Source organism: Lichenostomus cassidix, unplaced genomic scaffold, assembly GCF_008360975.1.
Source record: "Lichenostomus cassidix isolate B80296 unplaced genomic scaffold, HeHo_3.0 HiC_scaffold_33, whole genome shotgun sequence".
Classification (NCBI taxonomy): Eukaryota; Metazoa; Chordata; class Aves; order Passeriformes; family Meliphagidae; genus Lichenostomus; species Lichenostomus cassidix.
The window spans coordinates 2,661,775-2,685,517 of NW_028147632.1; the positions used below are offsets into that span (position 1 = coordinate 2,661,775).

The 23,743-nt window shown below is 48.8% G+C and overlaps 2 protein-coding genes across 6 annotated transcripts in view; one reads left to right on the forward strand and one right to left on the reverse strand.

Annotated features, from left to right (window-relative positions):
- Window positions 1–547: 547 nt before the first annotated feature.
- On the reverse strand, window positions 548–13,336 carry LOC146421496 (zinc transporter SLC39A7-like). Of its 5 annotated transcripts, XM_085047341.1 has the most exons (11): window positions 13,215–13,336; window positions 12,921–13,151; window positions 10,288–10,456; window positions 8,675–8,710; window positions 8,126–8,164; window positions 7,594–7,632; window positions 5,894–6,001; window positions 3,403–3,582; window positions 1,830–2,026; window positions 1,496–1,567; window positions 1,308–1,380 (listed from the first exon to the last, which is right to left on the reverse strand). In XM_085047341.1, the coding sequence occupies exons 1-11, from the start codon at window positions 13,296–13,298 to the stop codon at window positions 1,360–1,362; spliced, it is 1,176 nt and encodes a 391-aa protein (XP_084903467.1). In that variant the 5' UTR covers window positions 13,299–13,336; the 3' UTR covers window positions 1,308–1,359. The 5 variants fall into 5 exon arrangements, with proteins under 5 accessions (XP_084903463.1, XP_084903464.1, XP_084903465.1 ...); XM_085047337.1 differs by lacking the exons at window positions 1,308–1,380; window positions 1,496–1,567 and adding an exon at window positions 548–976; XM_085047338.1 differs by lacking the exons at window positions 1,308–1,380; window positions 1,496–1,567; window positions 8,675–8,710 and adding an exon at window positions 548–976.
- A 2,311-nt stretch (window positions 13,337–15,647) lies between these two features.
- LOC146421497 (retinoic acid receptor RXR-beta-like) overlaps window positions 15,648–23,743 on the forward strand; it is a 30,924-nt gene continuing 22,828 nt past the window's right edge. The window contains 3 exon segments of the mRNA XM_085047378.1: window positions 15,648–16,033; window positions 21,117–21,205; window positions 21,208–21,327. Of these exon segments, the coding sequence (XP_084903504.1) occupies window positions 16,015–16,033; window positions 21,117–21,205; window positions 21,208–21,327 (228 nt within the window). The 5' untranslated portion in view covers window positions 15,648–16,014.

The following is a 23,743-nucleotide window of genomic DNA, read 5'->3' on the forward strand; positions in this document are numbered from 1 at the left end:
GGATCTTTTCGGATTGTTGGGGATTTTTTGGGGATTTTGAGATTTTTGGGACTCTTTGGGATTTTTGGGGATTTTGGGGATTTTTGGGGGATTTTTTGAGATTTTTGGGACTCTTGGGATTTTTGGGGGATTTTTTTTTTATTTTTTTGGGGATTTTTTTTAGATTTTCTTGAGATTTTTTTGGGATTTTTTCTGGAATTCCAGAATTTTCCAGGATTTTTGGGGACATTTGGGCTATTTACTCATAATGAGCGATGAGCAGCATCATCACCACACCAACCAGGAGCTGGGATGGCTTTGGGGCACAGAAAATTGACATTTTTGGGGGATTTTTTTGAGATTTTTTTGGGAATTTTTTTAGATTTTTTGGGGATTATTTATTTATTTATTTTGAGATTTTTTCGGGATTTTTTGGGGGAATTTTTTTTTTTATTTTTTGAGATTTTTTCGGGATTTTTTGGGGGGATTTTTTTTGGGATTTTTTCGGGGATTTTTTGGAGATTTTTTTCGGGATTTTTTTCAGGGAATTCCGGTATTTTTTCAGGGGTTTTTTTCGGGATTTCGGGCTATTTACTCATAGTGAGCGATGAGCAGCATCATCACCACACCAACCAGGAGCTGGGATGGCTTTGGGGCACAGAAAATCGACATTTTTGGGGATTTTTTCGGGGTTTTTTTCAGGGAATTCCGGGATTTTTCAGGATTTCGGGATATTTTAGGACATTTACTCATAGTGAGCGATGAGCAGCATCATGGCCACGCCGGCCAGCAGCGCCAGCAGCTGCAGCAGCGCCTCGGCCGCTGCCGAGTCCCGCAGCATCTCGGGGATCACCGACACCGTGCCCAGGTAGATGAAGCCGCCGGCGGTGAAGGGCAGAGCTCCGGACACCGCGCCGGTACCGGAGCCCTCGGCCAGCAGCGACACGGCGGCGCCCGCCACGGCGGCCAGAGCGGTCAGCAGCTGGAGGAGCATCGCCTGGGGGGAAACTGGGGTTACTGGGAGCGACTGGGAGCGGCGCGGCATCATAAAAAACATCTTTGGACTACAAATATGGCGGAACCGGAAGTAACCACAGAGATGGCGGCTGCACCAACATCCGCCATGGGGCGCTCTGCCCATCCCGGAGGCCCAACTCTATGGTTGGTCCTCCGGTATCTCCCGGTTTTTCACATTTTTTCCCCGATTTATGTCAAATTTTCATCCCCAAACGACTCAACTCCAGCCGCGGTCCGAATTCGTCCCTCGCCTGTTCCACGGGGAGTCACTGGGAGGGAGAATGGGGGAACTGGGAGGGATTGGGAGGGACTGGGAGAGGATAATGGGGGAACTGGGAGGCACTGGGAGTTGGGGTTTGGGGGTTATAGGGGAACTGGGAGGGACTGGGGAGAATGGAGACAGGAGGGGAATGGGATAATGGGGATACTGGGAGGGACTGGGAGCACTGGGAGGGACTGGGAATGGGATAATGGGGATACTGGGAGGCACTGGGAGCACTGGGAATGGGCTGATGGCGCAATGGGAACAGGCGGCATTGGCCAGAGCGGTCAGCAGCTGGAGGAGCATCGCCTGCGGGAAATTGGGGTTACTGGGAGCTACTGGGAGGGACTGGGAGCGGCGCGGCATCATAAAAAACATCTTTGGACTACAAATATGGCGGCACCGGAAGTGAGCATAGAGACGGCGGCTAGACAGCCTTCCGCCAGGGGGCGCTCTGCCCATCCCGGAGGCCCAACTCTATGGTTGGTCCTCCAGCATCCCATTTTTTTCCCGATTTTTCCCCATTTTTCCAGATTTGGGGACACTTTGGGGACACTTTGATGTCACTGACCTGTCCCTTGGAGCAGCCAGCCCTGAGCAGCATGGCCATGTCCCCCAGCTCGTGGGGCAGCTCGTGCAGCAGCACGGACAGGGTGGTCAGCCAGCCCCGGGCAGCTCCTGACCAGAACGCTGCGCCCAGAGCCAGACCGTCCGTGAAGTTGTGGGCAGCGTCTGCAGCCAGGTTCAGGTAGCCTGAGACTGCCATTCCTGCCAGAAAAAAACACCCAAAATCAGCCCAAAAATGTCCTGGAGTTATCCTAAAATTGTCCCCAAAGTTGTCCTAAAATTGTGTCAAAAGTTGTCCCAAAATCATTCAAAAGTTGTCCTAAAATTGTCCCCAAAGTTACCCTAAAATCACCCCAAAATCGTCCCAAAATTGTCCCCAAAGTGATCCCAAAGTTGTCCTAAAATCATTCCAAAATTGTCCTGAAATTGTCCCCAAAGTTACCTTAAAATCATCTCAAAGTTACCCCAAAATTGTCCCCAAAGTTATCCTAAAATTGTCCTAAAATCGTCCCTGAAGTTCCTCTAAAATTGTCCCAAAGTTATCCTAAAATTGTCCCAAAGTTATCCCAAAATCAGCCTGAAAATCTACCAAAATCAGCCCAAAATGATCCCAAAATTGTCCTAAAATTGTCCTAAAATTGTCCCCAAAGTTCTCCCAAAATCATTCCAAAGTTGTCCTAAAATCATCCAAAAATTGTCCCCAAAGTTGTCCCAAAATTGTCGTAAAATTGTCACCTAAGTTGTCCTAAAGTTGTCCCAAAATTGTCCCAAAATTATCCCAAAGTTATCCTAAAATTGTCCCCAAAGTTATCCTGAAATCATCCCAAAGTTCTCCCAAAATCATCCAAAAATTGTCCCCAAAGTTCTCCCAAAATTGTCCCAAAATTGTCCCCAAAATCGTCTCAAACTTCTCCCAAAATCAGCTTGAAAATCACCCCAAAGTGACCCCAAAATGTCCCCAAATGTCCCCAAAATGTCACCAAATCCCCCCAAATGTCCCCAATGTCCCCAATATCCCAAATGTCCCCAATGTCCTCAACTCCCCCAGTGTCCCCAAAAGTCCCCAAATGTCCCCATCAATGTCCCCAATGTCCTAAATGTCCCCATTAATGTCCCCAAATCCCCAAAATGTCCCCAAATCCCCATTAATGTCCCCATTAATGTCCCCAAATATCCCCATTAATTGTCCCTCAATGTCCCCATTAATGTCCCCAATATCCTCAATGTCCCCAAATGTCCCCAAATCCCCCAATGTCCTCAAATGTCCCCAGATGTCCCCAAATCCCCCAATGTCCCCTAATGTCCCCAATATCCCCAACATCCCCAAATCCCCAAATGTCCCCAAATCCCCATCAATGTCCCCATTAATGTCCCCAAATCCCCCAAATCCCCATCAGTGTCCCCAAGAGTGTCCCCAAATGTCCCCATCAATGTCCCCAAATCCCCACAATGTCCCCATTAATGTCCCCACAATGTCCCCATCAGTGTCCCCAACATCCCCAATGTCCCCATTAATGTCCCCAAATCCCCACAATGTCCCCATCAATGTCCCCAGCTGTCCCCAGCTGTCCCCTGACCAGCAGTGCTGCTCTCAGGGGTTTTCCCGCGCTGGCCCTTGGTGACCTTTGTCCCCTTTGTCCCTTTGGGTGTCCCCTGGGGTGTCCCCTGGGGTGTCCCCTGGGGTGTCCCCTTTGTCCCCCTGCTGTCCCCAGCAGCCTCAGCCTCGTCCTCGCTGGAGCTCTGCCTGGCCTTGGAGCCTGGAACCCAAAAATAGCCAAATTCAGCCCAAAATTCAGCCAGAAATGGACAAATTTAGCCCAAAATTCAGAAAAAAATGGAGAAATTGGCCAAAAATTCAGCCAGAAAACAGAAATTCTGCCCAAAGTGGACAAATTCAGCCCAAAATTCACCCAAAAATAGACAAATTAGCCCAAAATTCAGCCACAAAAAATAGAAATTTAGCCCAAAATTCAGCCCAAAAATAGCCAAATTCACCCAAAATTCAGCCAGAAATGGACAAATTAGCCCAAAATTCAGCCAGAAATAGAGAAATTCAACCCAAAATTCAGCCAGAAAACAGAAATTCAGCCCAAAATTCAGAAAAAAATGGAGAAATTCAGCCCAACATTCAGCCAGAAATGGAGAAATTTAGCCCAAAATTCACCCCAAAAATAGAGAAATTAAGCCCAAAATTCAGCCAGAAAACAGAAATTCAGCCCAAAATTCAGCCAGAAAACAGAAATTCAGCCCAAAATTCAGAAAAAAATAGAGAAATTCAGCCCAAAATTCAGCCAGAAATGGAGAAATTAGCCCAAAATTCAGAAAAAATAGACAAATTTAGCCCAAAATTCAGCCAAAAAACAGAAATTCACACCAAAAAATCCAAAGTTAGCCCAAAAATGGACAAATTAGCCCAGAATTCAGCCAAAAATGGAGAAATTCAGCCCAAAATTCAGCCAGAAATGGACAAATTGGCCAAAATTCAGCCAAAAACCAGAAATTCACACCAAAAAATCCAAAGTTAGCCCAAAAATGGACAAATTCAGCCCAAAATTCAGAAAAAATAGACAAATTCAGCCCAAAATTCAGCCAAAAACCAGAAATTCACCCCAAAAATCCAAATTTAGACCAAAAATGGACAAATTCAGCCCAAAATTCAGCCAAAACCCCAGAAATTCTGCCCAAAAAAATCCAAATGTAGCCCAAAAATAGCCAAAATCAGCCCAAAATTCAGCCAAAAACCAGAAATTCACACCAAAAAAACCCCCAAAACCCCCAAATTTAGCCCAAAATCCATCCAAGAAAACACAAATTCATGTCAAAATCCACCCAAACCCCCCAAAATTAGCCCAAAATTCAAACACATGAATTCTGCCCAAAATCCCAATTTTTTCCCCCAAAATCCCATTTTTCCCAAATTTCCCATTTTCCCAAAATCCCCATTTTTTCCCCCAAATTCTTTTCCCCAATCCCATTTTTTTTTCCCAAAATCCCATTTTTCCCCCAAAATCCCATTTTCCCAAACTTCCTGTTTTTCCCCCAAATCCCCATTTTCTTCCCCAAAATCCCATTTTCCCGCCTATTTCTTTTTCCAAATTCCCATTTTTTCCAAATTCCCCATTTTCCCCAAATCCCATTTTTCCCAAATCCCCATTTTTTCCCAAATTCCCCATTTTTTCCCAAATTCCCAATTTTTCCCCAAATCCCCATTTTTTCCAAATTCCCCAATAATTTCCCAATTTTTCCAAATTCCCCATTTTTTTTTTCCAAATCCCATTTTTCTCCCCAAAATCCCATTTATTTCCCCAAACTCCCCATTTTCCCCAAATCCCCATTTTTCCTCCCCAAATCCCATTTTTTCCCCCAATTTTTTCCCAAAATCCCATTTTTTCCCCAAATCCCATTTTTCCCAAATCCCCATTTCCCCCCAAATTCCCCATTTTTTCCCCAAAATCCCATTTTTTCCCCATTTTCCCCCAATCCCCATTTTTCCTCCCCAAATCCCATTTTTTCCCCCAATTTTTTCCCCAAACTCCCCATTTTTCCCAAAATCCCATTTTTTCCCAAATTCCCCATTTTCCCCCAAATTCCCCATTTTTTCCCCAAATTCCCATTTTCCCCCAAATTCCTCATTTTCCCCCATTTTTCCCATTTTTCCCAAATCCCCATTTTTTCCCAAATTCCCCATTTTTTTTTCCAAATCCCATTTTTCCCCCAAAATCCCATTTATTTCCCCAAACTCCCCATTTTTCCCAAAATCCCATTTTTCCCCCAAAATCCCCATTTTCCCCAAATCCCATTTTTTCCCAAATTCCCTATTTTCCCCCAAATTCCCCATTTTTTCCCAAATTCCCCATTTTTGCCCCAAATCCCCATTTTTTTCCCCAATTTTTTTTCCAAATTCCCCATTTTTTTCCCCAAATCCCCAAATTTTTTCCCCAAATCCCATTTTTCCCTCCCCAAATCTCCATTTTTCCTCCCCAGAATCCCATTTTTTCCTCCAAATTTTTCCCCCAAATTTCCCCAAAAATCCCATTTTTTCCCCATTTTTTCCCCCAAATCTCTCACCATGCCCGTGGCCGTGGCTGTGTCCCCCGCAGTGTCTCACTGCCAGCTCCACCCCCAGGAAGGTGACAATTCCTGCCAGGACCCACAGCCCCACCCACAGAGCCTGGCCTGGGGGGGAAATGTCACCAAATTGTCACCAACTTGTCACCAAATTGTCACCCAAATGGCAAAAAATTGTCACAAAATGGCAAAAAAGGTCATCAAAGTGGGTCAAAAATGGTTAAAAATGGATCAAAATGGCACCAAATGGACCCAAAATGTCCCCAAAGGTGACAATTCCTGCCAGGAGCCAAAGCTGGGGTGGCATTGTCACCAAATTGTCACCAAATTGTCACCAAATTGTCACAAAATGTCACCAAAATGGCAAAAAATTGTCACAAAATGGCAAAAAATAGCATCAAAAATGGTTAAAAATGGTGAAAAATGGCACTAAAATGTCCCCAAAGGTGACAATTCCTGCCAGGAGCCACAGTCCCACCCACAGAGCCTGGCCTGCCGAGAGAGTGTCACCAAATGTCACCAAATTGTCACCAAAATGGCAAAAAATGTCACCAAAATGGGTCAAAATATGGGTAAAAGATGGGTAAAAAAAAGGGTTAAAAATGGTTTAAAATGGCACTAAAATGTCCCCAAAGGTGACAATTCCTGCCAGGAGCCACAGTCCCACCCACAGAGCCTGGCCTGGGGAGAAAGTGTCACCAAATTGTCACCAAAATGTCACAAAATGTCACCAAAATGGCAAAAAATTGTCACAAAATGGCAAAAAATATCATCAAAATGGGTTAAAAATGGTTAAAAATGGATCAAAATGACACCAAAATTGACCCAAAATGTCCCCAAAGGTGACAATTCCTGCCAGGAGCCAAAGCTGGGGTGGCATTGTCACCAAATTGTCACCAAATTGTCACCAAATTGTCATCAAATGTCATTAAATGTCACCAAAATGGGTCAAAAATGGTTAAAAATGGCACCAAATGGGCATAAAATGGCCAAAAATAGACCCAAAAATGTCCCCAAAGATGACAATTCCTACCAGGAGCCACAGACCAACAGACAGAGCCTGGCCTGGGGAGAAATTGTCACCAAATGTCACCAAATTGTCACCAAAATGTCACAAAATGTCACCAAAAATGGCAAAAAAACAGCATCAAAATGGTTAAAAATGGCCCCAAATTGGCACTAAAATGTCCCCAAAGGTGACAATTCCTGCCAGGAGCCACAGCCCCACCCACAGAGCCTGGCCTGGGGAGAAATTGTCACCAAAATGTCACAAATTGTCACCAAATGGCCCAAAAATGGCCCCAAAATGGATCAAAATGGTTAAAAATGGTTAAAAATGGCATCAAATTGTCACAAAATGTCCCCAAAATGTCATCCAATGGATCCAAATGGACCCAAAATGGGCCAAAATGGCACCAAAATGGCACCAGTTGTCACCAAATGTCACCAAAATGTCACCAAATGTCACCAAATGGACCCAAATTGGCACCAAAATATCACCAAATGGCCTCAAATTGTCCCCAAAATGACCCAAATTGTCCCCAAAGGTCCACAATTGGCCCAAAATGGCCCCAAAAGGCAACAAGATGTCCCCAAAGGACCCCAAAATGTCCCCAAATGTCCCCAAACGGCCTCAAAATGGCCCCAAATGACCCCAAAATTGTCCCCAAAATGTCCCCAGGTGTCCCCAAGGCTCTCACCGTGCCCATGGTGGGAGTGGCTGTGACCATCATGAGGAGCTGGGGGAGAAAATGTCACCAAAATGTCACCAAATGTCACCAAAATGTCACCAAATTGTCACCAAACCCTTAAAAAAACCTCCAAAATCCCCTAAAAAGACCCAAAAATGTCCCAAATCCTCCTCAAAATGCCCCCAAATGGCCTGAAATTGTCCCCAAACCTCCCAAAAGTGTCCCCAAGGTGTCCCTGATGTCCCTGAGTGTCACCAAATCCCCTAAAAATGCCCCAAAAGCCCCAAAAAATTGTCCCCAAAACCTCCCAAATGACCCCAAAATGACCTCAGAATGACCTCAGAATGACCCCAAATGTCCCCAAGTGTCCCCAAGGTGTCCCTGATGTCCTCAAGGTGTCCCCAACCCCCTCAAAGTGTCCCCAAATGCCATAAAAATGTCCCAAAACCTCCCAAAATGACCCCAAATTGTCCCAAAAATGACCTCAAACGACCCCAAAATTGTCCCCAAAACTGTCCCCAGGTGTCCCCAAGGCTCTCACCGTGCCCATGGTGGGAGTGGCCATGGCCATCGTGGGGAGCTGTGGGGGAAAATGTCACCAAAATGTCACCAAATGTCACCACAATGTCCCCAAATTGTCCCCAAACCCTTAAAAAAGACCCAAAAATCCCCTAAAAAGGCAAAAAAAGTCCCAAAAATGTCCCAAATCCTCCTCAAAATGCCCCCAAATGGCCTGAAATTGTCCCCAAACCTCCCAACATTGTCCCCAAATGTCCCCAAGAGGTCCCTGATGTCCCCGAGTGTCACCAAATCCCCTAAAAATGCCCCAAAACCTCCCAAAATAACCCCAAAATGACCCTGAAATTGTCCCCAAATGACTCCAAAGTGTCCCCAAATGTCCCCAAGGTGTCCCTGATGTCCTCAAGGTGTCCCCAACCCCCCCAAGTGTCCCCAAATCCCCTAAAAATGCCCCAAAATCCCCTGAAAATGCCCCCAAACCTCCCAAATGACCCCAAAGTGTCCCCAAATGACCCCAAAATGTCCCAAAAGTGTCCCCAGACTTGTCCCCAGGTGTCCCCAAGGCTCTCACCGTGCTCATGGTGTCCCTCGTGGTGCTCATGGGGAGCTGTGGGGACAGAGGTGACACTGGTGTCCCCAAATGGCCCCAAAACCCACAAAAATGCCCCAAAATCCCCTCAAACCACCCTAAAATCTCCTCCAAATCGTCCCAAAATTGTCCCAAACCTCCCAAAAGTGTCCCCAAACGTCCCCAAGGTGTCCCAGGGTCCCCAAACCCATTAAAACATCCCCAAACCTTCCCCAAAACCGCCCAGAAATGACCCCAAACTTGGCAAAAAAACCCCAAAATTGTCCCAGAACTGTCCCAAAAGTGTCCCCAAGGTGTCCCAAAAGTGTCCCAAAAGTGTCCCCAAATCCCTAAAACCACTGCAAATCCCTCCAAACCACCCCAAAACCGCCCAGAAATGACCCCAAACTTCACCAAAACCCTCCAAAACGTGACCAAAACTGCTCCAAATTTCACCAAAACAACCCCAAACTGTCCCAAATTGTCCCCAAATGTCCCCAAGGTGTCCCCTCACCCAGAGCATGAGGGATGAGGTGCAGAAATGCATCCCCCAGCAGCCCCAAACTGCCCCAAAACCATCCCAAACTGCCCCAAATCCCCCAAACAACATCCCAAACTGCCCCAAAATCGTCCCAAACTTCACCCAAACCATCCCAAACTAACCCAAAAAGACCCCAAAGTGTCCCCAAATGTCCCCAAGGTGTCCCCTCACCCAGAGCATGAGGGATGAGGTGCAGGAAGGCATCACCCAGCAGCCCCAAACTGCCCCAAAATCATCCCAAGCTGCCCCAAATCCCCCAAACAACATCCCAAACTGCCCCCAAACTAACCCAAAACTGTCCCAAAGTGTCCCCAATTGTCCCCAGAGTGTCACTGACCCAGAGCATGAGGGATGAGGCGTAGGAATGCATCCCAAAACTGCCCCAATGGCCTCCAATTGCCCCAAATCCCCCAAACTGACCCCAAAACTTCAACAAAACAACCCCAAATTTTGCCAAAATGACCCCAAACTATCCCAAAATTGTCCCCAACTGTCCCCAAGGTGTCCCAGTGTCCCCAAACCCCCTAGAACCACCCCAAACCCCTCCCAACCTCCCTAAAATCGCCCCAAAACTGTCCCAAAACTTCACCCAAAGCCCCCAAAACTTCGCAAAAAAAACCCCAAACTGCCCCAAACTTCACCAAAACAACCCCAAACTGTCCCAAACTGTCCCCAAATGTCCCCAAGGTGTCACTGACCCAGAGCATGTGGGATGAGGTGCAGGAATGCATCCCCCAGCAGCCCCAAAATCATCCCAAACTGCCCCAAATCCCCCAAACAACATCCCAAACTGCCCCAAAATTGTCCCAAACTTCACCCAAACCATCCCAAACTAACCCAAAAAGACCCCAAAGTGTCCCCAAATGTCCCCAAAGGTGTCACTGACCCAGAGCATGAGGTATGAGGTGCAGGAAGGCATCTCCCAGCAGCCCCAAACTGCCCCAAAACCATCCTAAACTGACTGAAAATCGTCCCAAACTGCCCCAAACTTCACCAAAACTGCCCCAAAACTGCCCCAAAATTCCCCCAAAATTCTCCCAAAGTGTCCCCAAATGTCCCCAGAGTGTCCCCTTACCCAGAGCATGCGGGATGAGGTGCAGGAATGCATCCCCCAGCAGCCCCCCTGCAGCAAAGCTCAGCAGCAGGCGCAGCAAGCCGCGGCGTCGGGGAGAGCCAGAGTCAGCAGGGAGCAGGAACAGCACCAGGTGAGGGGCCAGGGACACTGCCAGGGCTGAGCTCATGGTCTGGAGAGAGAAAAAATAGGATTTTGGGGTGAGAAAATGGGATTTTGGTAAAAATTATGGGGTTTGGGGGAAAAAAAATGGTGAAAAAAGGTGAAAAAATGGGGTTTTGGGGAGGAAAAATGGAGGTTTGGGGAGAAAAAATGGGGATTTGGAGAGGAAAAAGGGAGGTTTTTGGGGAGAAAAGCACAGATTTGGTGGTAAAAAGGGGGATTTGAGAGGGAAAATGGGGTTTGGGGGAAGAAAAAGGGAGTTTGTAGAGGAAAAAATGGGGATTTGGGAGAAAAAATGGGGTTTGGGAGATGCAGAGTCAGCAGGGAGCAGGAACAGCACCAGGTGAGGGGCCAGGGACACTGCCAGGGCTGAGCTCAGGGTCTGGAGAGAGAAAAAATGGGATTTGGGGTGAGAAAATGGGATTTTGGGAAGTTTGGGGGAAAAAAATGGGGTTTGGGGGAAAAAAAATGGTGAAAAAATGGGGATTTGGGGAGGAAAAATGGGGATTTGGAGAGGAAAAAGGGAGGTTTTTGGGGAGAAAAGCACAGATTTGGTGGTAAAAAGGGGGATTTGAGAGGGGAAATGGGGTTTGGGGGAAGAAAAAGGGAGTTTGTAGAGGAAAAAATGGGGATTTGGGAGAAAAAATGGGGTTTGGGAGATGCAGAGTCAGCAGGGAGCAGGAACAGCATCAGGTGAGGGACCAGGGACACTGCCAGGGCTGAGCTCATGGTCTGTTTGGGGAGAAAAAATGGGAATTTGGTAAATTTGGGGAGGAAAAATGGGATTGATGAGGAAAAAATGGGGTTTGGGGGAAAAAAAAGGTGAAAAAAGGTGAAAAAATGGGGTTTTGGGGAGGAAAAATGGGGTTTTGGAGGGGAAAAATTGAGGTTTTGGGGGGAAAGGATGGAGTTAGGAGGAAAAATGGGGATTTGGGGTGAGAAAATGGGATTTTGGGGTGAGAAAATGGGATTTTGGGGTGAGAAAATGGGATTTGGGGGTTGGGGATGAGGGAAAGAAAAAATGGGGATTTGAGGGAGAATGGGGATTTGGGGAGGAAAAATGGGGATTTGGGAGGAAAATGGGATTTGGGGAAAATGGGGTTTGGGGAAAACAGGGAGTTTGGGAGGAAAATTGGGGAGGGTGAAAAAATGGGGAACTAGGGGAGAAAAACGGGGATTTGGGGGAAAAAATGGGAATTTGGGGGAAAAAATGGGGATTTTGGGTGAAAAAATGGGGATTTTGGGGAAAAAAATGGGGATTTTGGGGAAAAAAATGGGGATTTGGGGGAAAAAATGGGGAATTGGGGGAGAAAAATGGGGATTTGGGGCATGTTGGGGGGAAAAAATTTGGTACATTTTTAGGGTACTTTGTGATGCGATTTTTATAGTATTTTGGGGTATTTTGGGGTTTTTTTCAGGTGCATTTTTGGGGTAATTTAGGGTATTTTGGGGTTTCTCACCTGCAGCCACACCCCAGCTGAGTCAGGGTGTGTTTTGGGGTGATTTTGGGGATTTTGGGGTGATTTTTAGGACATTTTGGGGTATTTCTGGGCACTTTGCAGATGGATTTTTAGGGTATTTCAGGCACTGATTTTAAGAATATTTTTCGGTAACTTAAAAATAAAATTTCAGCAGATTTTGGAACAAATTAATAAGAAATTTTAGAACATATATTTAGGATATTTTAGGGTATTTTTAGGTATTTCAAAAAAAATTTTTAGGGTATTTTAGAATACATTTTTAGAACATTTTGGGTTTTTTTCAGGTGCATTTTCGGGGTATTTTGGGAACCAATTTTTCGGGTATTTATGATGCATTTTTAGCACATATTAGGGTTTTTTTTAGGGCATTTTTGAGGTGTTTCAGGTGCATTTTTGGGGCATTTTGGGGACCAATTTTTCGGGTATTTATGATGCATTTTTAGCACATTTTAGGGTTTTTTTTCAGGTGCATTTTTGGGGTATTTTGGGAACCTATTTCTGGGGTATTTTGGGATGCATTTTTAGGACATTTTAGGGTTTTTTATGATGCATTTTTGGGGTGTTTCAGGGCATTTTGGGGTGTCTCACCTGCAGCCACACCCCAGCTGGGTCAGGATGTATTTTGGGGTGATTTTGGGTGCATTTTTAGCACATTTTGGGTGCATTTTTAGGACATTTTGGGTATTTCTGGGCACTTTGCAAATTGATTTTTAGGACATTTCAGGGACTGATTTTAAGGATATTTTCTGGTGATCTAGAAACCAATTTTAGCAGATTTTTAAATGCATTTTGAAGGTATTTTGGGCTAAATATTTAGGATATTTTAGGGTATTTTTGGGGATTTTGAAGACGAATTTTTAGGGTATTCTAGGACACATTTTTGGGTATTTTGAGAACGAATTTTTTAGATCTTTAAGATGTATTTTTGGGACATTTTAGGGTTTTTTTGGTTCCATTTTTGGGGTGTTTCAGGGTATTTTTGGGGTGTCTCACCTGCAGCCACACCCCAGCTGGGTCAGGACGAGTTTTTGGGGTTCTCTGCTGCTTCTGGGGGTCCCGATACAGGTGGGCGTGGTCTCCGGGCGAGTGGGCGTGGTCTCGGTAGGAATAGGCGTGGCCATCGTGGAAGTGGGCGTGGTCATCGCTGTGGGCGTGGTCTCCGTGGGAATGGGCGTGGTCAGCATACAGGTGAGAGTGGGCGTGGTCATCGTGGTGGGCGTGGCCGTGCAGGTGGGCGTGGTCTTCGTGAAAGTGGGCGTGGTCCTCGTGATGGGCGTGGTCACGGAGGTGGGCGTGGTCTCCGTGCCCCTCCCCCCAGGCCGGGCACAGCCCAACCCCCAGCAGGGTGAGGATGAGGAGGGGGAACCCCATTTGGGGGGAATTTAGGGGATTATAGGGGATTTAGGGGGAATTTGGGGGTCCTGGGGGGATTTGGGGGAATTTTGGGGCTCCTGGGGGATTTGGGAATTTAGGGGGACTTTGGGGGATTTAGGGGGAAATTCGGGGATTTGGGGGTCCTGGGGGGGATTTGGGGGGAAATTTGGGGATTTGGGGGTCCTGGAAGGTCCTGGAAGGGAAAAAGTTGTGTTAAAAGGGAGTTTTGGGGGGATTTGGAGGATTCAAACCCCCCAGACCCATCTGGGACCCCCAAAGTCATCCAGAAACACCTAAAATCCCCTTAAAATCCCGAAATTCCCTCAAGACCTGCTAGGAAAACACTTAAAACCCCTCAGGAACCACTCAGGACCCTCAAATCCCCTCAGGATCCCCCAAATCCCCTCAGGACTTCAAAAATCCCCTCAGCATCCCCTGAAGACCCCAAAATCCCTTCAGGACTCCCTGAATCCCCTCAGGAACCCCAAAATCCCCTCAGGTTCCCCCAAATTCCTGCAGGTTCCTACAAATCCCCTCAGGATCCCCGAAATCCCCTCAGGACATCCCATATTCCCTCAGAACCTCCAAAACCACCGCCGAGCACCCTCAGGAACCCCAAATCCCCTTCAAGTTCCCCCAAATCCCCTCAGCATCCCTCAAAATTCCCTCAGGGTCCCACAAACCCCCTCAGTACGTCAAAAATCCCCTCAGCACCCCTGAAGACCCCAAAATCCCCTCAGGATCCCCGAAATCCCCTCAGGACCCCCCAAATCCCCTCAGGATCCCCTGAAGACCTCAAAATCCCCTCAGAATCTCCAAAACCACCGCCGAGCACCCTCAGGACCCTCAAATTCCTTCAGGTTCTCCCAAATCCCCTCAGAAGCCCATAAATCCCCTCAGCATCCCCTGAAGATCCCAAAATCCCCTCAGGACTTCCAAAACCACCCTCTAGCACCCTCAGGAACCCCGAAATCCCCTCAGGTTCCTCCAAATTCCTGCAGGTTCCCACAAATCCCCTCAGGACATCCCGAAATCCCCTCAGGACACCCCATATTCACTCAGAACCTCCAAAACCACCGCCGAGCACCCTCAGGAAAACCAAAACCCCTTCAGGTTTCCCCAAATCCCCTCAGCATCCCTCAAAGACCCCAAAACCCCCTCAGGATCCCCCAAATCCCCTCAGGACCTCCAACTCCCCTTCAGAATGACCACCGAGCCCCCTCAGGGAGCCCCCAAAAAACCTCCCAGCCTCCCTAGAACCCCACCCAGAGCACCTCTCCGTCCACTCCCAGCCACTCAAACCCCTCCGGAACCCTCAAACCCCTCCAGGACCCCAAAAATCCCCAAAATTCCCCCAAATTCTCCCAAAATCCGGTACCTCCAGGAGCCCGGGAACGTGGCACCGCGAGATCTCGCGAGATCGCGCGGGAAGAGGGGCGCGGCCGAAGGGCACAATCCGCCCGTAGTAAAGATGGCGGTTCGGCTTCAAATAAGATCTCGCGAGATTTGCTTTGGAAATAACGGCGCTCTGAGGGCAAATTTGCCCTCGGTAAATATGGCGGTTTGGCTTCAAGCTAGATCTCGCGAGATTTCGCGAGGAATAGGTGCGTAGCAAGGGCAAACGCGGGGAGAGTTCCCGAGTGATCTCGCGAGAACTCCCGAGGGAAGGAGGAGAGGCGGGCTGGTTGATTCTGAGGGAGTTTTCAACCAGAATTTTGAGGTCCTAACTGGATTTTTGGGGGTTTTAACCGGATTTGGAGGCTCCTTGTGCCCGGACTGTCCAAGCTCCGATCCCTTCTCGCTGAAGCGAGGGCGGAAATGCCCTTAACCGAGATGGCTGAGCGGCTTCAAGCGTTTCACTGACAGACTCCAGCGGGAAGAGACCGGCTTGCTCTGGCTCGGCCTGGGGAGAGACCCTGAGGAGGGCGGATTTAAAGGTTTTAACTGAATTTGTGAGGGTTTAGGTCGAATTTAAGGGTTTGAAGCCGAATTTTGGGGCTCCAGACCGGATTTCTGAGGTTCTCACCTCACCAACCTAAATAGCCCACAGAGGCTGGGAGGAAATTCCCTCAACCAAATGTCGGTGAAGCCTCAGGAAGTGTCCAGATTGCTCTATCTGAGCCTGAGAAAAAATCCCTGTGGAGATTCATGGCTGGATTTAGCGATTTTACCCGAATTTGGAGGTTTTAGGCCGAATTTTGGCGCTCCAGACCGGATTTATGAGGTCCTCACCTCACCAGTCTAAGTAGCCCACAGAGCGCCAGGCGGAAGTTCCCTCAACCAAATGGCGGTGAAGCCTCAGGAAGTGTCCAGGTTGCCCTGGCTAGGATCCCTGTGGAGATTCATGGCTGGATTTAGGGATTTTAGCCGAATTTGGAGGTTTTAGGCCGAATCTGGGGAGTTCTCACCCCACCAGCCTGAGGAGCCCACAGAGTACCGCGCAGAACTACCGCAACCAAGATGGCGGCAACTCTCGCGAGAAGCGCGAAGTCAACCAACCAATCAGACAACTGCTGGCGGAACTCCGGGCGGAAGCGGCCGGCAAACCGGCGTCGGCGGTAACTTCCGGCGGAAACGCGGTGCATTGTGGTCCCGGTGGGGCCCAGCGGCGGCGGAGCGGGGCCGAGGCCGCGGGGGGGGGGCGGCCCCGGGGGGGGCGGGGCGGAGTTTGGGGGCGTCGAGGGACCCCCGGGAGCCCCCCCGGCAGCGCGGGATGGGCGACAGCGACCGCGGTGAGCGGGGAGCCGGGGAGAGGGTTGGGGGGGGTCATTGAGGGAGTTGTGGATGGGGATTTGAAGGGATGTTGGGGGTTCTGAGGGGTTTGCGGGGGCGCTGAGGGGTTGGGTGTTTGAGGGGATGTTGGGGTCACTGAGGGGTTGGGGAGGATTGGAGATTGAGGTGCTTTGGGGAGCTGTGAGGGGATTGTGGGATCCTGAGGGATGTTGGGGGTCCCTGAGAGGGTTTGGGGGAGATGTGAGGGGATAAGCGGGTTTTGAGGGATTTAGTGGGAGCTGTGAGGGCTTGGGGGATTCTGAGGGGTTTGGGGCGAGCTGAGGGGTTTGGGGGACTGTGAGGGCATTGGGGGATTTGAGGGTTTAGGAAGCCGTGAGGGATTTTGGGGTTCTTGAGGGGTTTAGGGGGAGATCTGAGGGTTTGTGGGGTCCTGAGGGCATTTGGGTGTCCTGAGGGGGTTTGGGGGGAACTGTGGGGATTGGGGTGTTTGGGGGATTTTGGGGATCCTGAGGAGGTTTGGGGGAGCTCTGAGGGGATAAGGGGATTTTGGGTGGTCCTGAAGCATTTTGAGGAGCTGTGAGGGGATTGGGGTGTTTTAGAGTTGGGGATCCTGAGGAGTTTGGGAACTGTAGGGTTGGGGTGTTTTGGAGGGGATTTTGGGGGATCCTGAGGGGTTTAGGGGAAGCCGTGAGGTTGGGGGGTTCTGAGGGGCTTTTGGGGTTCCTGAGGGTTTTTGGGGGAGCTGTGAGGGGATTTAGGCATCCTGAGGGGATGCTGAGGGGAGATATGAATGATTTGGGGTTCCTGAAGGGGTTTTGGGGGAGATGTGAGGGAATAAGCAGGTTTTGAGGGGATTGGGTGAGAGCTGTGAGGGGATTGGGGTGTTTTGAGGGGATTTTGGGGTTCCTGAAGGGTTTGGGGAGGAGCTGTGAGGGGATTTAGGCATCCTGAGGGGATGCCGAGGGGAGATATGAGCGGTTTTGGGGGGAACTGTGAGGGGATAAGCGGGTTTTGAGGAGATTTGGTGGGAGCTGTGAGGGGATTGGGGGATTTTGGGGGTCCTGAGGAGGTTTGGTGGGAGCTGTGAGGGGATAAGGAGGATTTCGGGTGGTCCTGAGTTGTTCTGTGGGGGTCCTGAGGCGTTTTTGAGGAAGCTGGGAGGAGATTGGGGTGTTGTGAGGGGATTTTGGGGTCCTGAGGGGAGCTTGGGGGGTCACTGAGGGGATTTGGAGGGAACTGTGAGGGGATTGGGGGATGCTGAGGGGAGCTGTGAGGGGGTTAGGGGCTTTTGAGGGGATTTTGGGGCTCCTGAAGGGTTTTGGGGGAGATCTGTGGGGATTTAGGGTTCCTGAGGGGATGCCGAGGGGAGATATGAGCGGTTTTGGGGGGAACTGTGAGGGGATAAGCAGGTTTTGAGGAGATTTGGTGGGAGCTGTGAGTTGGGGTGATTTGGAGGATTTTGGGGGTCTTGAGGGGTTTAGGGGAGATCTGAGGGGACTGGGGGATCCTGAGGGGTTACTGGGGCTCCTGAGGGGGTTTGCGGGGAGCTGTGAGGGGATTTGGGGTGTTTTGAAGGGGTTTTGGGGTTCCTGAAGGGTTTTGGGGGGAGCTGTGAGGGGATAAGTGGGTTTTGAGGGGATTGGGTGAGAGTGGAGGGGTTGGGGTGATTTGAGGATTTTAGGGGTCTTGAGGGTTTAGGGGAGATCTGAAGGGGACTGTATCCTAGGGGTTTGGGGGTCCTGAGGGGTTTGAGTAGAACTGGAGTGATTTTAGGGGTTTGGGGGAGCTGTGGGGATTTGAGTTTGAGGGGATTGGGGTGTTTTGAGTGGGTTTGGGGGATTTGGGAGTTCTGAAGGGGTTTGGGGGGCTGTGGGGGACTGGGGAGTCATGAGGGGGTTTAGACATCCTGAGGGGTTTTGGGGAGAGATAGAAAGGAGTTGGGGAGTTCTGAAGGATTTCGGGGGGAGCTGTGAGGGGATTGGGGTGTTTTGAGGGGATTTTGGGGGTCTTGAGGGGTTTGGTGGGAGCTCTGAGGGGATTGTGAGATCCTGAGGGTTGGGGTCCTGAGGAGATTTGGTGAGAGCTGTGAGGGGATTGGGGTGTTTTAGGTTTGGGGGATTTTGGGGGTCCTGAGGTTTGGGGGGAGCTGTGAGGGGATTTGGGGTTTCTGAGGGGATGTTGGGGAAGATATGGTGGATTGGGGGTTTGAAGCAATTTGGTAGAAGCTCTGGAGTTGGGGGATCTGAGGGGATTTTGGGGTTCCTGAAGGGTTTGGGTGGAACTGTGAGGGGATTTTGGGGTTTGAGGAGATTTGGGGAGCTGGGGGGGGAATCCTGGAGGATTTGGGGAGCTGTGAGGGGATTGGGGTGTTGTGAGGGAATTTTGGGGATCCTGAGGGGACCTTGGGGGGAATTGTGGTGTCCTGAGGGGGTTTTGAGGGAGCTGTGAGGGGATTTGGGGGATTCTGCAGGGTTTTGGGTGGTCCTGAAGGGATTTGGGGGATCCTGCAGGATTTTTGGGGGATTTTAGGTGGTCCTGAAGGGATTTGGGGGATCCTGCAGGGTTTTTGGGGGATTTTGGGTCGCTTTTAAAGGGTCTCAGGTGGGTTTGAGGTCAATTTGAAGACATCTGGGTTGGATTTTTGGGGTCCAGGCTGGATTTAGGGGGATGCAGGCTAAATCTGGGGAGTCTGGGATGATTTTTGGGGAGATCTGGAAGGAATTTGAGGTGAATTTGGGGTTCCTGACCAAACTTCAGGAAGGTCTGGTTCAGTTTTTGAGGGATCTAGATCTGTTTTGGGGCATTTGGGGTCAGTTTTAGGAAGATTTGGGGTCATTTCCAGGTGTTCTGGGATAATTCAGTAATCTTTGCCTATATTTTGGGGGATCTGGGCTGATTTTGAGGTAATCTTGAGATAATTTGATATCCCCGACTGGATTTCTGGGTCCTTGCCTGGATTTTGGGGGATTGAGCTGATTTTGGGGTAATTTTGAAGGATTTGGGGGTGATTTAGGGTGGTCTGTGGCAATTTCGGGGGTCCGTGAGCAGAATTTGGGCAATTTGGGCTGATTTTGGAGGTATTTTAGGGTCGTTCAGGGCTTTTAGACTCGATTTTTGGGGGTTCCCGACCAGATTTTGAGGGGTCTGGGCTGATTTCGGGGGGATTTGGGGTTTTTTTGGGGTCCACGACTGTCTTTTTGGGGTTCCCGACCAGATTTCAGGGTTCCCTGACCAGATTTTTGGGGGTCTGAGCTGATTTTGGGGTATTTTAGGGTAATTTAGGGGTTCCTGACCTGATTTTGGAGGTCCCCTGCTGGGTTTTGGGGCATCTGAGCCGATTTTGGAGGATCTGAACTGATTTTTGGGAGGATTTAGTGTAATTTGGGGTAATTTTGAGGTCCCTGACTGGATTTTGGGGCTATTTGGGCTGATTTTGGGGCATTTTAAGCTAATTTTGGGCTCCCTAACCCAATTCTGGGGGTCCCTGACTGAATTTTGGGGTATTTCAGGTTAATTTTGAGGTCCCTAACCCAATTTTGGTGGTCCCTGATTGAATTTTGGGGTACATGAGGCTAATTTCCGGATATTTTTTGGTAATTTCAGGATATTTTAACCCAATTTTCGGCTATTTTAACCCAATTTTGGGGTACATTAGACAAATTTCAGGATATTTGATGGTAATTTTGGGCTGTTTTATGGTATTTTGAGGTTATTTTCTGGTAATTTCAGGATATTTGATGGTAATTTTGGGGTATTTTATGGCAATTTCAGGTTATTTTATGGTAATTTCAGAATATTTTAACCCAATTTGTGGCTATTTTAACCCAATTTTGGGGTACATTAGGATGATTTTGGGGTACATGAGGCTAATTTCAGGATATTTTAAGCTAATTTTGGGGTGTTTTAACCCAATTTTGGGCTATTTTAACCCAAATTTGGTGTACATTAGGATAATTTTGGGGTACTTTAGGCTAATTTCAGGATATTTTGAGTTAATTTTGGGCTATTTTAACCTAATTTCAGGGCATTTAAACCCAATTTTGGGGTATTTTAGGCTAATTTCAGGCTATTTTAACCCAATTGAGTTAATTTGGGGCTATTTTACCCCAATTTTTCTCTATTTCACCCCAATTTGGGCTATTTTACCCTAATTTTGCTCTGTTTTACCCCAATTTGGGGTCATTTTAGCCCAATTTTGGGCTATTTTCTGGTAATTTCAGGCTATTTTACCCCAATTTTGGCTATTTTAACCCAATTCTGGCTATTTTAACCAAATTTTACTTTATTTTACCCCAATTTGGGTCTATTTTACCCCAATTTTGCTCTATTTTAACCCAATTTTGCTCTATTTTACCCCAATCTGGGCTATTTTAACCCAATTTGGGCCATTCTAACCCAACTGGGATATTTTCTGGTAATTTCAGGCCATTTTACCCCAATCTGCTCTATTTTACCCCAATCTGCTCTATTTTACCTCAAATTTGCTCTATTTTACCCCAGTTTGGGCTATTTTAACCCAATTTTGGGCTATTTTATGGTAATTTCAGGCTATTTTACCCCAATTTGGGCCATTTTAACCCAAATTTGGGCTATTTTCTGGTAATTTCAGGCTATTTTACCCCAATTTGGGCCATTTTAACCCAAATTTGGGCTATTTTCTGGTAATTTCAGGCCATTTTACCCCAATTTTGCTCTATTTTACCCCAATCTGGACCATTCTAACCCAACTTTGGGCTATTTTATGCTAATTTCAGGCCATTTTACCCCAATTCTGGCTATTCTAACCCAACTTTGGGCTATTTTCTGGTAATTTCAGGGTATTTTCCCCCAATTTTACTCTATTTTCCCCCAATTCTGGCCATTTTACCCCAACTTTGGGCTATTTTCTGGTAATTTCAGGCTATTTTAACCCAATTTTGGGGTACATTAGGCTAATTTTGGGCTATTTTCTGGTAATTTCAGGCCATTTTCCCCCAATTCTGGCCATTTTAACCCAACTTTGGGCTATTTTCTGGTAATTTCAGGCCATTTTCCCCCAATTTTGCCATTCTAACCCATTTTTTTTCCCTCTCTCCCCCCCAGACTGCCGCAGCCCCGACAGCTCGAGCGCCGCCTCCCCTCCCCCCCCGGAGCCGCCCCGCCCCCCCATGGGCTCCCGCTGCCAACCCCCTGGGGTCCCCTGCCCAACCCCCCCAGCCTGGGCTCACCTTTCCCTGTCATCAGCTCCTCCCTGGGCTCCCCGGGGCTACCGGCGGGGCCAGCGATTGCCTTCGGACCTGTCAGCAGCCCTCAGGTGAGAGAAATCCCAAATTTGGGGAGAAATCCTGAATTTGGGGAGTTTGGGGATCTGAATTTGGGGGATTTTGGGATCCCAGCTGGGCTCCCCGGGGCTACCAGCAGGGCCAGCGATAGCCTTCGGACCTGTCAGCAGCCCCCAGGTGAGATTTGGGGAGAAAATCCCAAATTTGGGGAGTTTGGGATCTGAACTTGGGGTGAGACACCCTGAATTTGGGGATTTTGGGGGAATTTTGGGGGATTTTGGGATCCCAGCTGGGCTCCCCGGGGCTACCGGCGGGGCCAGCGATTGCCTTCGGACCTGTCAGCAGCCCCCAGGTGAGAAACCCCAAATTTGGGGAGAAATCCTAAATTTGGGGAGTTTGGGGATGTGAATTTGGGGTGTGACACCCTGAATTTGGGGATTTTGGGGGATTTTGGGATCCCAGCTGGGCTCCCCAGGGCTGCCAGCAGCTCCAGCCATAGCCTTCGGACCTGTCAGCAGCCCCCAGGTGAGATTTGAGGGGAAAATCCCAAATTTGGGGAGAAATCCTAAATTTGGGGGAGTTTGGGAGATCCCAAACTGAGAGGTGAGAGACCCGAAATTTGGGGGTTTTGGGATCCCCAATGGGCTCCCTGGGGGTTCTAGCAGGTCCTGTCAGCAGCCCTCAGGTGAGATTTGGCAGAAAACCCCAAATTTGGGGAGTTTGGGGATCTGAATTTGGGGTGAGACACCCTGAATTTGGGGATTTTGGGATCCCAGCTGGGCTCCCCGGGGCTACCAGCAGGGCCAGCGATTGCCTTCGGACCTGTCAGCAGTCCTCAGGTGAGAAACCCCAAATTTGGGGAGCTTGGGGGGATTTTGGGGATTTTGGGATCCCAGCTGGGCTCCCCGGGGCTGCCGGCGGGGCCAGCGATAGCCTTCGGACCTGTCAGCAGCCCTCAGGTGAGATTTGGGGAGAAAATCCCAAATTTGGGGAGAAATCCCGAATTTGGGGAGTTTGGGGATCTGAATTTGGGGTGAAACACCCTGAATTTGGGGATTTTGGGATCCCAGCTGGGCTCCCCAGGGCTACCGGCGGGGCCAGCGATAGCCTTCGGACCTGTCAGCAGCCCCCAGGTGAGAAACCCCAAATTTGGGGAGTTTGGGGATGTGAATTTGGGGTGAGACACCCTGAATTTGGGGATTTTGGGGGATTTTGGGATCCCAGCTGGGCTCCCCAGGGCCAGCCATTGCCTTCGGACCTGTCAGCAGCCCCCAGGTGAGAAATCCCAAATTTGGGGATTTGGGGGATCTGAATTTGGGGATTTTGGGGGGATTTTGGGGGATTTTGGGATCCCAGCTGGGCTCCCTGGGGCTGCCAGCAGGGCCAGCCGTAGCCTTCAGACCTGTCAGCAGCCCCCAGGTGAGAAACCCCAAATTTGGGGAGTTTGGGGATCCCAAATTGGGGTGTGAGACCCTGAATTTGGGGATTTTGGGTGATTTTGGGATCCCAGCTGGGCTCCCCAGGGCTGCCAGCGGGGCCAGCGATTGCCTTCGGACCTGTCAGCAGCCCTCAGGTGAGAAATCCCCCGAATTTGGGGAGAAATCCCAAATTTGGGGATTTGGGGGATTTGGGAGATCCCAAACTGAGAGGTGAGAGACCCGAAATTTGGGGATTTGGGGGGATTTTGGGGGATTTTGGGATCCCAAATGGGCTCCCTGGGGTTCTAGCAGGTCCTGTCAGCAGCCCCCAGGTGAGAAACCCCAAATTTGGGGAGAAATCCTGAATTTGGGGAGAAATCCTGAATTTGGGGGAGAAATCCTAAATTTGGGGGAGAAATCCTAAAGTTGGGGAGAAATCCTAAATTTGGGGAGAAATCCTGAATTTGGGGGAGAAATCCTGAATTTGGGGAGTTTCGGGGATCCCAAATTGAGAGGTGAGAGACTCTGAATTTGGGGATGTTTGTGGGATTTTGGGGGTTTGGAGATCCCAGCTAGGCTCCCCAATAAATTTTGGGATGTTTTTCCCAATAAATTTTGGGATTTTTTCCCAATAAGTGTTGGGATTTTTCCCCCATAAATTTTGGGATTTTTTTCCCAATAAATTTCAGACTTTCCTGTTGAATTTTGGGATATTTTCCCCAATAAATTTTATTTTCCCCCCCAGATCAACTCCACAGTTCCCCTCTCCACCCTCCCTCCTGTCAGCTGAATTTTGGGATTTTTTCCCCAATAACTTTTGGGATTTTTCCCCAATAACTTTTGGGATTTTTCCCCAATAAATGTTGGGATTTTTCCCCAATAAATTTTATTTTTTTCCCAGATCCACTCCACAGTCCCTCTCTCCACTCTTCCTCCCGTCAGCTGAATTTTGGGATTTTTCCCCAATAACTTTTGGGATTTTCTCCTGTTGGATTTTCCCAATAAATTTCAGGATTTTTCCCCAATAAAT

Bases quoted from the DNA above. Each gene is read 5' to 3' on its own strand.
- LOC146421496 (XM_085047337.1), bottom strand. From the start codon at position 13,298: ATGGGGTTCCCCCTCCTCATCCTCACCCTGCTGGGGGTTGGGCTGTGC. The intron at 8,165-8,674 runs GTGAGAGCCTTG...TTTCCCCCACAG, and splicing joins CGAGGGACACCATGAGCACG to CTCCCCACGATGGCCATGGC. The intron at 2,027-3,402 runs GTCAGGGGACAG...TTTTTCTGGCAG, and splicing joins CCCTGAGAGCAGCACTGCTG to GAATGGCAGTCTCAGGCTAC.